This window comes from Rhinolophus sinicus, linkage group LG06, assembly GCF_036562045.2.
Source record: "Rhinolophus sinicus isolate RSC01 linkage group LG06, ASM3656204v1, whole genome shotgun sequence".
NCBI lineage: Eukaryota > Metazoa > Chordata > Mammalia > Chiroptera > Rhinolophidae > Rhinolophus > Rhinolophus sinicus.
Window position 1 is genome coordinate 18,521,110 of NC_133756.1, and position 13,447 is coordinate 18,534,556.

The following is a 13,447-nucleotide window of genomic DNA, read 5'->3' on the forward strand; positions in this document are numbered from 1 at the left end:
ACTCATAGTTCCTACCTCACGGGGTTGTCATGAGGACTCATGAATTAAAAGCACTTAGAGCCCGGTGCACAGTGAGAAGTCAGCATGTATTAGCTATGCTATTCAAGCTTCTTTTGCACTCTGGATCTTGTAATGTCAGGGACAGGGTCCAAAGAAGTCACACTGGTCGTCCTTGTGGGGTGGTGAGAAAGGTTCTTGCTCTTGCCTAGCGGTTGGATGGAGCGCAGGCTGCATGGAACCCCTGAGTTTGAGGATCCTGTGATTGAACCCCGGTGCTGCCCAGAAACCTGCATTATGCCTGGCCTGGTGCTGGCACTGTGGGTCCCAGAGGGGCCCCTGCCCTCAGCCAGCTTCTAGCCTGGTGGGGGGACAGGAAACTCCCACAGGATGAGAGGATGGCCACTATGTGGCTCTTTGCCCTGACAGGAGAGTCAGCGGTGGGGGCACAGCTAAGAGGCAGCAATGAGGAAGGTGTGGTCAGAGGAAGGTGAGGGCCAGGTGGGGGAGGTGCTGGGACACAGGAAAGAGGCTAGGCCACTGCTTGTTCTGACCACAACCCCATCTCTATTCAGGGCCCCAGAATCCCCTACGTCCGTTAGGCAGCTACCCAGTAGTCCTTACAGAGTCCTCCCACTGCCCGATCAACAACTTCCAGATCCTGAACAGCTCTCAAAACTTGACTCTCCTCCCATTCCCACCACCACTGCCCAGCCTACCACCCATACCTCTGGCCAAGACTGCACACCAGCCTCCGTCCCCATTTCCCCACTTCTAGTGCAGTCCCTTCGTTCCGGAGCGCCTGGTCAAGGTTGGTCCCTATGGGGCCCCATCTCACCAGAGGTTTCTTCACAACTTTCCCTTCAGGCCTGAGCTGGAAGGCAGAGTGCAGCCGGGCATGCAGCCTGTGGTCAGGCATGGCCCGTGGTCAGGCATGGCCCGTGGTCAGGCATGCAGCCCATGGTCAGGCACGGCCCGTGGTCAGGCACGGCCCGTGGTCAGGCACGGCCTGTGGTCAGGCATGGCCCGTGGTCAGGCACGGCCCTGGTCAGGCATGGTCTGTGGACCGGCAGCACCAGGCCAGCCAGTCCCACGCCCTGCAGACATGGGGTTCCTTACCTGTTGATAGTCTGCCCTGCAGGTGTGTGTTCCACCTCCAGCCCTGCCTGCCGAAGGACGTCAATGACTGTATTGTTCCCCAGAAAGTGACCTGGAACACAAGAGACAAAGTAGGCTTGGCCACATGCCAGGACACCAGCAACTGGGGACAGCCTCAGGCCAGTGACCTATACCAAAGTTGAGTCCCCTGACTCCTGAGAGGCAGGATGATATAGCGGGAAGATTGCCTGAGTCCAAATCCTGGCTCTGTTGCTCACTGGTTATACTGTCCTGGGCCTCAGTGTCCTCATCTGTACAGTGTGAATGATTGTAACAGCAACTTCCAGGGTGGCCGTGAGGACCATGGGCACAGTGGCTGGCTTATAGTGAAGGCTGTGTTTCCTGTAGCATTACTGTGCCCCAGCTCCACACTGTCCAGGGAGGGACAGCCTTTAGCACTCCATTAGTGGGGGGTACCTTTATGATGCACTTGCTCTGTGGCCAGCCCTGTGCTAGACACTGTGCGTATAGGTACAAAGCATTTAGCCCACAGCCCTGATGAGAGCGGGAATCACCCTCCTTCGGCGGGATGCAGGCTGGAGGTCTGAGGACACAGTGAAGAGTCCCAGTTAGGAAGGTCAGAAAGGATCCCCAGGAGGCCACGTGACTGTGGAGACAGTCACTGCTGGCAGTCAGCACTCTGGCGGGCCCCTCCTGCTCCCTGGGCCTCAGTCCCCCCATCTGGTCAGTGTGGACAGAGGGGCAGTGCCCCCCGGCGCCCTCCTCACCTGTGTGTCTGCCCTGTGGCCCATTCCCACGGGCAGTTCCCTTCTGCTCACCATTTATCCCAGAACCTGAGGGAAATCCCTGTACTGCTATTCTAATTGCTTGTGACGGGTGGTGACAGGTGGGAACTTGGAAGGTCAGGATGTTGACAGCCCCCGGGAGGTCTGAGAACAGAGAGTGGACAGGCTGTCGGGGAATGGAGAGGCTCCGGCACAGAGGAAGCCAGCCTGGGACTGTGCAGTGGCTGCAGCAGAGGGTGAAGCCCGCAGCCCTCCCCCCGTCACCCTGCACACCCCAGGCTGGTTTCACCACCCCCAGCCTGTTTCCCACCCAGCGGTCTTTCTCTTGCAGGCCTGCCATAGTCCCTGAAATCCACTTCTGGCTCATTGCATAAGATCATTGGGCTAGGAATGTGAGATGCATTCTAGTGCAGGACCTACCATACTCACTCTGAGACCTTTGTCAAACCCGTAACACTCATGTGCCCTGTTTCTCTCTGCGTACAGGAAACGGAGTGGGCTGCATGATACCTACAGGCTCCCCTAGTTCTCAGATTCCATGGGGAAGGCTTTGTTTGCTTCCAGAGACCCTTATGAAAATGTGTTCTCCTTTCCTCTGTCCCTCTCTCCCTCTTTCTCCATCTATCCATTTCACTCATCTGACAAACACAGAGTAGTGCAGACCTAGTGCTGGAGAGTGACGAACAGGTAGGGGTCTGTTCCAGGCACTCACAGTTTCGAGGATCAGGCTCTTTAGATCCAGGCACTAACACTATGTGGAAGGAAGCACACAGGAGGCATCTAATCTACCTTGGGATCAGGGCAGACTTCCTGGATGAGGTATCACTAGCTGAAGGATGGGACAAGCGTTAGCTAGGTGAGGATGGGAGTGTGGTGGCCCCGAAGGGAGGGTGTTCCAGGAGGGAGGAATGGCATGTGAATAGACTAGGAGAGAAGTTAGGCACTTCCGGGAAGCCAGTTGTAGAAGACACATGGACAATGCAGGTATGACAGGCTCTCAGCTCCAGCCCTGACCCAGTGCTATTGAAGACAGAAGACCCAGGTTTCTGCCAAGGCTGTGAGTCTCTAGGGACCCTCAGCAAGTGGCTTCTCTGCCCCTAGCTTCAGCTTCCTGTGTGTCACACGGGCATGCTTCCCTTTGGCCCACAACCCTGGGCAGCTGTAAAACCCTAATGAGACAGGAGGAGCAAACGTTCTTTGGAAAAGCCCAGCATGCACTGCCGACTGATGGGCTAAACTGGTCCCTGGCTGGGACCACGGAGTCATCCCCACTCTTGCTCGCCTCCGAGCATGACTGGGCTGGAAGGGGACTGGGTGTGGCGGCCTCAGTGCACAGGCTTGCCAGCAGCTCTTGGAATCCACTCCTGGCAGCAAAGCCAATTCCTTCCCTGCCTCCATGGAGACCCGTTTAAAGACGAGGGCTTCTAGGCCCAACAGTGGTCTGCCCAGAGGATTTTGAGAGCTGCCAGGGAAAATGGCCCTCCTCAGGCTGCACAGGAGCAGCAGTAAATATTTACTGAAGATCTTGAGGCTGCTCCAACATGAGCATTCCTGGAGCTAGCGGAGGGGGCATTTGGAGGAGCCAGGCCTTCCAGGATGCTGGCTGGCTTCTAAGCACTTCCCGGCAAGGTCTCAGTGTCCGGTCAGCACCCCATCCATTCTCTTCACCTCAACTGTTCCAGGCCCTTATTGTGCAGCTTAAGACCCTAAACAGAAGACTTTAGATGCTTTGAGAAATGGGAAGCAATCAGGAAAGATGTTTTCCAACTGCCATCCCCTCCTTCTCTAAGCCACACCCTCCTTCACCTCCTTCCTTCCAGGTCTGGGAGAACAGTGTCCCTTCTGCCCCTCCCCTGTATGAGGCTGCTCCTTGAACACCTCTAGGAGGCGCCCTTCTCACGCAGACCGTGCCCCAGGACTGTCCAGTATAAGCCATTCCCTCCTGAGCCCACGTTCCCATCACCCCCAACCTCATCTCCCTCTTTGGGGCTTGGTTTCACAGGACTCCATGACACCATTCTGTCCTGGTTCATCCTCTCCTCACTGCTCCGTCTATCCTCTTGGTGGGGTCCTCTTTCTCCTGCCCCCCAAAACGTGGGGATTCCAGGGAACCCTGTCCACAGCCCTGTTTTCTTCTCACTGTACTCAGCCTGCGGGCAAATCACCCACCCATATGGTTTCAATTACCGTACAATGCTAATCACTCTGGAACTGCAGCCCGAGCCCAGACCCGTTAGTCCAACTGCTTGTGGACATCCACCTAACATCCCCCAGAGCCTACAAAATCCAACTCAGCCTCCCCTCCTAGGACGTACCTCAACTGAGCTCTGCTCTCCAAGTCCGATGGGCCCTGTCTTGACCCCTCCTCTCCCTCCTCATCCTCATCCAGTCAGTACCAGAGTCCTCCTGATTTTACCTCCTAACCATGCTTGGCTCTGGTCCAGGTCACCATCACCTTCTGCTGGAATCACTGCAGACACTGTCCTCCTTATCCTCTCCCGTTCACCCTCCTCACTGGAGCAGGAATGACCTTCCCACACCCAAGAGCTGCCTCCGTCAGAGCATGTTCCCACCAAGTTGCTTGAGAGGAGACAGTGAGCTTTTCAAAGGCAGAGGTCCTGCCTGATTCATTGTTGACCTAGGGCTAAGCCCAGCTCTGGTCCATGGTGGTGGCTTCATGACCAGAAGGTTGAATGAGTGAGTGACAAAAACTGTGTACTCCATATCTTTTCCATGATCTCATCCTATCCCCAGGAGACCTGAGCTCACGGATCCCCTCCCTTCCTAGCCCCAGCCTGGCCCCTTGGTGATGCTCCTGCAGATTTCACCAATCCCAGGAGCTTGGCTTTGGACCTGTCCCTGACTCAGGGCCCAGTGCATGCTGTCCCCCGGGGCTGGCAGACAGGGCTTAGGCTTGCCTCCAAGATCAGAAATCCTGAAACAAGCACCACACCCATCTGGAACCTGCAGGAAGGTATGGAAAGTTTCCAAAGGGGCCCCACGGTGTTGGGGCTTAGCCCGCGTGGCTTGCTCAGGCTCCCAGGGTCTCCTGGCCACTCATCAGCAGCTCCTTCCAGCACTGACAGCTGTGCTCTGGCCAGCTCTCTGCAGGAAGGCACGTTCCATTTCATCTGCTGAGGCTGCGTGGACACGGAGAGGAGGAAAATGAGGGAGGACAGTGGGGTGTGGGGCACACAGAGCCACAGAGACAAAGAGTGTGGGAGACTCACAGGAAGGCAGAGAGAGGAGAGAGATACTCACATGGAAAGCTAGGGAGAGCAAGAGAGTTCAGGACATGAGGAAACAGAGAGGAGAAAGACAGTGGAGAGGAGAGAGGGGCCTGAACACAGGCAATAAATGGTGGAGAGAGAAGGAAAGGGAGAGACACCAAGACAGAGAAAGAGATAGAAAGAGAGAAGGATGGGGCAAAGAAATACCTACAAACAGACAAAGATGGAGAGAAAGCGTGAAAGAGGAGAGAGGAGAAAGAGAGGAGAAATGGAGGCAAGGGGCATGGTGGAGGCATCAGGAAAGGCTTCCTGGAGGAGGAGTCCATGTAGCCAGAATGGGTGGGACTCAGGCAAAGATGCAGAGGAGATAGGCAAGGGGAGGAGGAGCAGGGCCTGGAGGAAGATTATAGGTCTTGAGAATGGTGGGGCTGGTATGGTGTTACCTCCCCTGACCCTGCAAGCCAGTGCCCCTTAAAGGGCATTCATATACAAACAGGGAAGGTATCCTGTTCAGATTGGGCACTGATCCACCATATTTTAGTGCAGAGACAAAGGCCTCCCTTCTTTTGCACAAGCAGGTCTGTGCCAGGGCACAGGCTAGACATAGCCCCTACCCATCAGCCGGGCACAGCCCAACAGCTCCTATTTACCTTCTGACATGAAAAGGCAGGGTGGAACAGGGAGAAGAATCCTATCCTGGGATTAGGACAGAAAACCTGGCTCAAAAGCCACCTGGCTGTGTGACCTTGGGCAGCTTCCTTGCCTGCTCTGTGCCTGTTTCCCCACATGGTTCAGGGGTCCTCCCACCTCTATGATTCCATCACTTGATGACCTGAAAACAAATTCCTACTCAGTGAGCCTCCTGGGTACATGAGGCTTCTCCAATGTTGTTTCATTTCATTCTCGCAGCCGCCTTCAAGGTCCCCTCAGTTTATAGATCCAGGAACTGAAGCTCAGTGAGGAGATGGGACTTGCCTAGGTCCCAGCGCTGGTAAGAGGCGAAGCCCGGACTTCCATCCAGAGACGTCCTTGCTCATTGCACATTCCTGCACACCCACTCTGAAGTACTGGCGGCTGCGAGGGATCTTGAGTTCATGTTTTGGGAGCAGGAAATTGTCAGAAACATGTGTACCTTCCAAGGTTCACCAGATTGGAGGGAAAGTGTGCGAGTGCTCAGCAAGAACAATCCACCAATTAACAGGGTAATTTCAAGACAGTGTTGGGGGGCCAGGAGGAGGGGAGAAGGAGAGGACCAGATGTTCCCACAAAGGCTCCAAAGTAACATGGGCTCCCCTCGGCCAGCACACATGTTTTCTCTCCAGTGAGTCCGCGGAGTTTCCAGTTTTCTCGTCCTGGAAGAGGGATCCCAAACCCATATTTATGTTCCGTCTGAAATTAATGCAAGGGAAACTTTCAAATGCTAATCTAGTGGCCAGGATCAGCGGCCGGATATCAAGCGACAGCGGTGTTTGTTTTCAGGAGGAAGTGTGACAGGAGGGCAGGCTGGATGGGACCAGGAGAACCTGGGGAAGGACAGACAACTGGGGTACTGAGGGGATTTTCATCTCCCGAGGAGGGTCAGCATGGGAAACTGGCAGAGCTGAGCTTCCTTGCTCTTTCTCCGAGGACTAGCCCAGGGTAGGGCAGGGGCCTCAGCGGAGGACACCTCCTGCTCCCAGTCTTGTGCCAGGAGCTGAGACACATGGTCCCCACCTAGGAGATCACAGGGTGGAGGGAAGATGGGCAGCGTGAGCCACGCAGTGAGGGAGGGACACCAGGGGTTCTGTGGTTAAAGGGGAAGAAGCAGGACTTAGACTAGGGGGTCATTGAGGAGGGGTCTCAGGTGAGTCAGAGGAAAGGAAGTGGAAAGGTCTTTCCAACATAGGACATTGCTCGTGCACGGGCATGAAAGGGAAAAAGGGCCTGGTGTGTGCCGGCCACTTACAGTGGTTCTGGGTTGTTGGAATAGAAAGTGAAAGGAGAGGTGGGTAATGGTAAGGGTTGGGGCAGGAGGTATGAATGGTGGCACTCTAATTCAAGGCAGGACAAGGCTAAGGGGGCAGGTTTCAGCTAGGCTCAAAGAACACTCTCCCAGGCAACTGTCCAGTTCTGTAAGGGAGTGAGCGCCCCATCCTTGGAGGTGTGTAAGTAGAGGGTCGAAGAGCACTTGTTAGTCCTTTTCAGAGGGGCTTCAGACACCCTACAGGGAGCTGGGCCTGTCTGCGTGGAACCCTATTCTGCCCCCTTTACAGTCTGCTCCTCTCCAGAGGCTGCTAGAACTCAGGATGTTAGAAAAGGAAAAGCCCTAAGACTTCAGCTGGTCAGCTCAGCTCTGCCCTTAATGATGCAACGATGGATACGAATACCAAGAAAAGCAACTCTACCGACCATTTTCCCAGCACTGAGTTTGTACCGAACACTTTGATTCATTTTCTCGCAGTCCCACTGAGACCAGCAGAACTGCTCCAGTGTCACACAGGCAGAAAGGGCAGAGCTGGCATTTGTCGAAGCCCATGCACAGAGGGTCTGTTTAAAGGGCGCTTCATGGAAGCAGCTGCCCAGGCTTTTGCTGGGGCCAGAGTTGCTCCTGGGCCTCTAGCACCTGTCTGACAGTTGCTCAGGTTGGGATCCCCATCAGGACCTCTCCCACTTGTGTACTTCCTCTTAAAAGCACAACAACCACTTTCCCGCCCGCCCCTCAGCCAGCCCGCCCTCAAAGCCAACCCTCTTCATTATTCTATAATCCCCAGGGTTTGAGCTTTTCATTTCCTTTCGACCAGATCCTCTTTCAATCAATATTTGGTCTAGAGGTGAGGAAGCCTCCTCTACGGGCCCATCCTGCCCCTTGGTGAGGACAGAAGCGCTGGGGGTTTTGACCGTCCTGTGCCTTGAGGGCTGGAGCCAGCAGTAATTTCTTCACAAGTTTTTACTTGGGCTTCCCACATGTTCGGCATGTGCCAGGTCTTGGGGACCCTGAGATGGGTCAGGTGTGGTACCCTTTCCTCTTGGGGTCTAAGATTCCAGACTGTCAATGATTGCGGAAGAACTGAGGTATTCACAGGGCACTGTGGGGAGAGCCGCGGAGACAGAGCCTGGGAGGGGTTCTGTGACCTGCAGGCTACTGTGCCTACTCCAGGGCTCACTGCAGCCACAGCAACACTCGACCACATCCAGAGGCTCTCTTTCTAGAATTACGGCACCTAGGACCCCAGGAGAGACCCCTGCTGGCCAACCTGTGGGCAGGGATGGGGTCCACCTGCTCCTGAGCCTCACTGTCACTTGGAACTGAGACCCTGCTTTTGGGGTTTCCCTGCAAGTGTACCAGCTGGGTCCTCAGAGGTCACGGAGCACTTCTGCTCCTCCCCCGATGCCCCTGCTTTCTCTTGTGTGGATCCTGTCCTTGGAGGGCTGCGCTCCAAGGGGCCAGGACCCTGAAATGCGAACACCGTAAGAGCTCACATTTACAGCGTGGGAGCGCTGCACTAGGCCCTGAGCTGCACAAGTGCCAGCTGCCAGGTGTGTACATGGTGGGGCAGCAGAGTCCTTTGAAGCACTGTGGGAAATTCTGAAACACTTCTGGACACTGTGGCCTGGGGAGTGTGCTCCAGTGTGGGGCGTGTGGCAGGCCATGGATGTTTGTTTGCCTGGGAGAGGAAAAAGCAGCTGGGCCTGTGTTGCCTATTTGCTGGGCCCCTTGTTTCTAAGGTTAAAAATGCCCTACACGGGCATGGCTGCTCTTCTGTGCCCAATCAGGAGCTCTGAGGGGCTTCTTCTGTGCTGGAGGCCACTGAGTGGAGAACAAGGTGGGGAAGGAGGTGGGTGAGTCTTGTCCCGGGGACTATGGGGTGATGAGCAGAAACAGAAGCAGCTAGATCTCAGCAGGGAAATGTCAACCGGTCTCACCTTCTCCAGGAAGCTTTCTCTGACTTACCCTGCCTCCATTCAGTGCCATCACTCACACATCTGTCAGCATGCATGGAATTGCTAAATGTTGGGGCAAGAGGGATATTAGCCCTCACCCAGTCTAAGCCCCTCTCTGTGCAGCTGAGGGAGGAAGGGTTCTGAGAAGGCCCATGGAAGGTCTCAGAATGCAAGAAGTGTCCACAACATCAGCATATTTCCACCCTTATGTCCTTGACTTCACTCTCACCTTGCCCTACTTTCTTTCCCTTCTCATGGATCCCCTCCAAACCATCTTGCTGCCTTCCCTTCCTAACCACCCCCTACCCACCTCCCCAACTTAGCACTAAATGTCCTCCTCTTCCAGCCTCTGACTGCAAGGCTCGACCAAAAACAGTACCTGGACTGTTTCTAGTTGGTTCTGAGGGTTTTTCATTTGTCAATCCAGTCTCACCTTCCAAAGGTCAGATATGAAGTTGCTGAACCCCTGGGTCGCCCACTGTGGGGGTAGCAGGTGTGGGTTCCAGTCAAGGTTTTGCTCTGGGTAACATAGAGCAGGGGGAACTTCTACTCATGAGTCTTAGGGTGGGTTCATTCATTCATTCAACAAGTGGATATTGAGAAACTTCTCATTGCGCAGGGAGTTGACAGCCTAGATTGGGAGACGACAAATGTGCTCAGCACGAGCCAGGCTGTGATAGGGGAATCCTGAGGGATTGTGGGAGCCCAGAGAGGAAGTAATGGAAGGTCTGGGCAGAAGAGAGGAAGGGCAACCTCAGCAGAACAGAGGGCCCAAGCAGCAGTTGGATGGCTTTTTTAGGGAGGATGGCCGTCAGGAGGAATGGTTGAGTCAGTAGCGACCATCATTTCTCTCTAGCTCTAAGATTCTTTCCCTTCCCATCTGTATCTTGATTGACCCATCTGCCAAACGGAATAATAAATACCATCCCGTCTCCCTCTACAGGGAATTGAGGACCTGGAGGTCATATGTGCTGATGGTTCTGGGTGTTCTTCAAGCAGGATGGTGCGTATTTTCAGGGAGCAATTGCTGCTGTTATTAATAAAAAAGATGTGACCCTGAAAGTGGGTCTTCCAGCCCGGTCACACTGACCCATGTGACGCCAGTGGCACCCCTTTGAGCCCTGCCCAAATTACAGATTCATGAGCAAATAAATAAAGTGGTTGTTGGTTTAAGCTTAAAAAAATAAAAGATGCTAATGGTGTTTGGTATCTTGGGCTTTGATCTGTCACTTTTCTCAAACCTGGGTCTTCACCACCAATGGACTTGGGTCTTCACCACAAATGGACTTCTGTGTCCCAGCCCCACAGGTGTGTTTCTGCTTGTGGGTCTGTGGCACTTCAGCTAGGGTAAGAGAGAGGCTGGCGTGGGCCTGGAAGCTGGGTGTACTGGCTATGCAGGGCAATCGGGGGAATAGCTATAAGTCCTCTGTTTCTGGTGCTCACACAGCCCGTCTTTTAACCCTTTAAATCCTGCTTTCTGCCGTGACTTGTGCTTCTTGTGGGGACAAGTGACAGCAGTCCTACGTGGAGATAGTTCTAGGTCCGGAAGGCTCTTAGTTCTTCATTCCTCCCAAGGAATCCAAGAGGGATTGGAGCAAACCATGCCAGAATGTTAGGATGCTATGCTGACAGATGTTGGGATATCAGTTGGGAGATGTTGGGATATCAGAACCACAATCTTAAAACAATAGCATGTTAGGGTCAAAGGTCTTTGCAATATCAGAAGTTAGAATTATATTCAGATTATAGCATGTGAGGGTTATAGAATGTGTGATAACTACTGGTTCTCAGAAATGAATGGGCCCTAGAGGTTGCCCGGTTGCCCCCTGAGTCTGGCTCATGTCTCCAACCCAGCTCTGCCAGTTTCTACATTACTCAGTCTGTTCCAGGCTGCAAAGTGGTTGAGCAAGTAAACACATCCTAAGAAAGCCCCAACTCCCTGGAGCTAGGGAGAAAACTGTCATTTTTTCTAGTGCCTGGCACTGACATCCTCTGAGGCCTGGGGTCCAGGAGATACCATGTGTCTGAACAGAATGAACTTGATTTTGGGTGATTTGGTCCAGTATGTCTTTCTAGAACATTCCTAGGTGTTGGCAATTCTGAGAAGGTTTGCGCCTGCCCCGGAGTAGTTCACACACAGTGGGGTGCTCACTGAGCAGAGGGTGCTAGGATAAAATCAGGAGAAGGTCTAGGGGGCAGCATCCACATTTCCACCCTAGCTGTTCAGTGTTGCTGCAGAAAATCTTACAACCTGTATATTGGGACCACACAGGTTCATGGGCCCTCACTGCCAGTCAGCATCATCTGTGTTCCTAGCAGACAGAGCACGTATATGGCAGGTACATGCCCTAATTCTGGTCCACAGCAGACATCTCCAATCAATCAGGGCCTCTTTTCTGCTGAGCTCTGATGTGGTTTTATCATCCTTTGCACTGTCCCACTCCAGACAGCCACTACTACTCAATCAAAGTTGGCCCATGAGATGAAATCTACTTAACTTCCTGTCCATGTCAGTTCTTGGGGCCAGTCTCTCTTGCATTTATGTCAAATGTTCTCTTCTCTTCAAGCCAAAAACCCTCCCACCTTCCTCCTCTTTCTCTGCAGATGACTTCACCTTTTACTTTACAGACTAGAGCTCTTATTAGAAGCCATCAGTTTAGAAATTCCTTGCCTTTCCACCACCAAATTACCTGCCTGCTAGGCCTCCTCCCTCTTTCCCTTCAAGTATGGGTGAGGAGGTGCCCATCTCTACCCAAGCCAAACCCCCTCCCTGAGCTCTGGTCACCCTCTTCCTACCTTCTCAAGACCCTGGGCTAGTAATCTTTTCCCTCTCTCTCTCCTGTATCCTCCTCCTTCTATTATATTCGTTCTATCATGTCTTAAGCATGCTCAATTCTCTCCTATCTTTAGAAAATGTGAGTGGGTAGGGGAATAATACAGTCACCAACTTTTTATTTTGCCAAGTAAGGGCTTTGAAAGCCCCATCTGTCTTGTATCACCATCATTTTTAAAAAGGATGCCTAACTTCAAACACAGTAGACAGGAGATTTAGACTAAAAGATAAGGCAGTACATGGTATAAATTTAGCTAATAAAAATCCCCTACCTTGTACTTTTTTTCTCAGTTATCTGTAGACTAAAGGAAATCCAAAACCCCACATGAGATCTTTGGGGGTGCTTCAGGGTCAGCTTGTCCATCTGCATGGTCCCGGCAGCTGGGAACCAGGCCTCTCCTCCCCCTGGGTTGGCTCATTCCTCCATGGCATTGGCCTGATTCGTTCCAGCACCTCAGTTTGCACCCTGGTCACAGCTACCTCTTAGAGAGGCAGGGCTTCTATCCAGTCCCTGAGATGTCCCTCAGGCTTGCTCAGAGCTTTCATGAATGTCCGCAACCCAACTGCCCCTGAACCGGCTGAATAACCTCCCGAAGAAGCCAAAGAGCACCTCACAGCAGAAACATGATAAACACTAGGAGAGTATTCTTTTGTGAGATGCGTCAGCTAAAAAGACAACCTTCCCGCAAAATCGTCAGCATTTCTAGAAGTTTACTGTAAGGGTCCCATGTGCAGGAGAAATGGCCAGAACCCATACCCAAGAGGCCAGGATTCAAGTCAAAGGTCTGCCTGTACGGCCTTGGGGAAGCCATTCACCCTCTCTGGACCTTGGTTTTCATTTGGAAAATGTGTGTAATATAACCCATCTCATGGTGTTACTGTGAAGATCAAAGGTAATATAATCCAAGAGGCTGAAATGGTGGCTGGCACACAGTAAGGGTTTTTTTTCATAAGGATCCCTCCACCCAGGTGGAAAGTTTTAACCCTATAACCTAAAATGAACATACCTAGCATACAATCCAATGAGGCAGGTGCATTATCCCCATTTTATAGACAAGAGTCTGAGGCCCTTGAAGGTGAGATGGCTTTCCCAGTCTGTCTTAGTGGACAGTGGCAGTGCCACACTTTACACCTAAGCATCCTGACTCCAAAGCTCTGGCCCTTTGCCCCGAATCTCCTATAGAGCAGAACAGAGTCGTGGCCAGTCTGCCGTCAGCACTGGAAATCCCAGTCTGCTCTCATGGGCCCTAGGGTGGGATTCTGGAGTGGGGGTGGGCTGAAGAAGGGTCTGGATAATGACCAGACAGGTAGAGGCACTGTTTCTCATTCTCTCTCTCTCTTTCTTATTCTCTCTCTCTCTCTCTCTCTCTCTCTCTCTCCTTACATTGCATGGCCCCTCTCCAGCATTTTAGAGCCATGGAGCCATCAGGGCCTTCAGCTGGCCTCTGAGGCTGGTCTGTCACAGAGTGGCAGAACCTGAGCAGAGGCCTGGCTCACACACCTGGCAAAGCCGGGCTGGGTTGGCTGGGGTGGCTTATAATTATGCCTCTCTTTCCTAAGCT

General features: G+C 53.0%; 1 protein-coding gene across 3 annotated transcripts in view; it reads right to left on the bottom strand.

Annotated features, from left to right (window-relative positions):
* TRABD2B (TraB domain containing 2B) overlaps positions 1-13,447 on the bottom strand; it is a 227,567-nt gene that overhangs the window by 28,354 nt on the left and 185,766 nt on the right. For all 3 annotated transcript variants that reach the window (XM_074334689.1, XM_074334688.1, XM_074334687.1), the window contains exon 5: positions 1,117-1,207. In XM_074334689.1, coding sequence (XP_074190790.1) covers positions 1,117-1,207 — 91 coding nt within the window. The remainder of the gene's footprint in view (positions 1-1,116; positions 1,208-13,447) is intronic.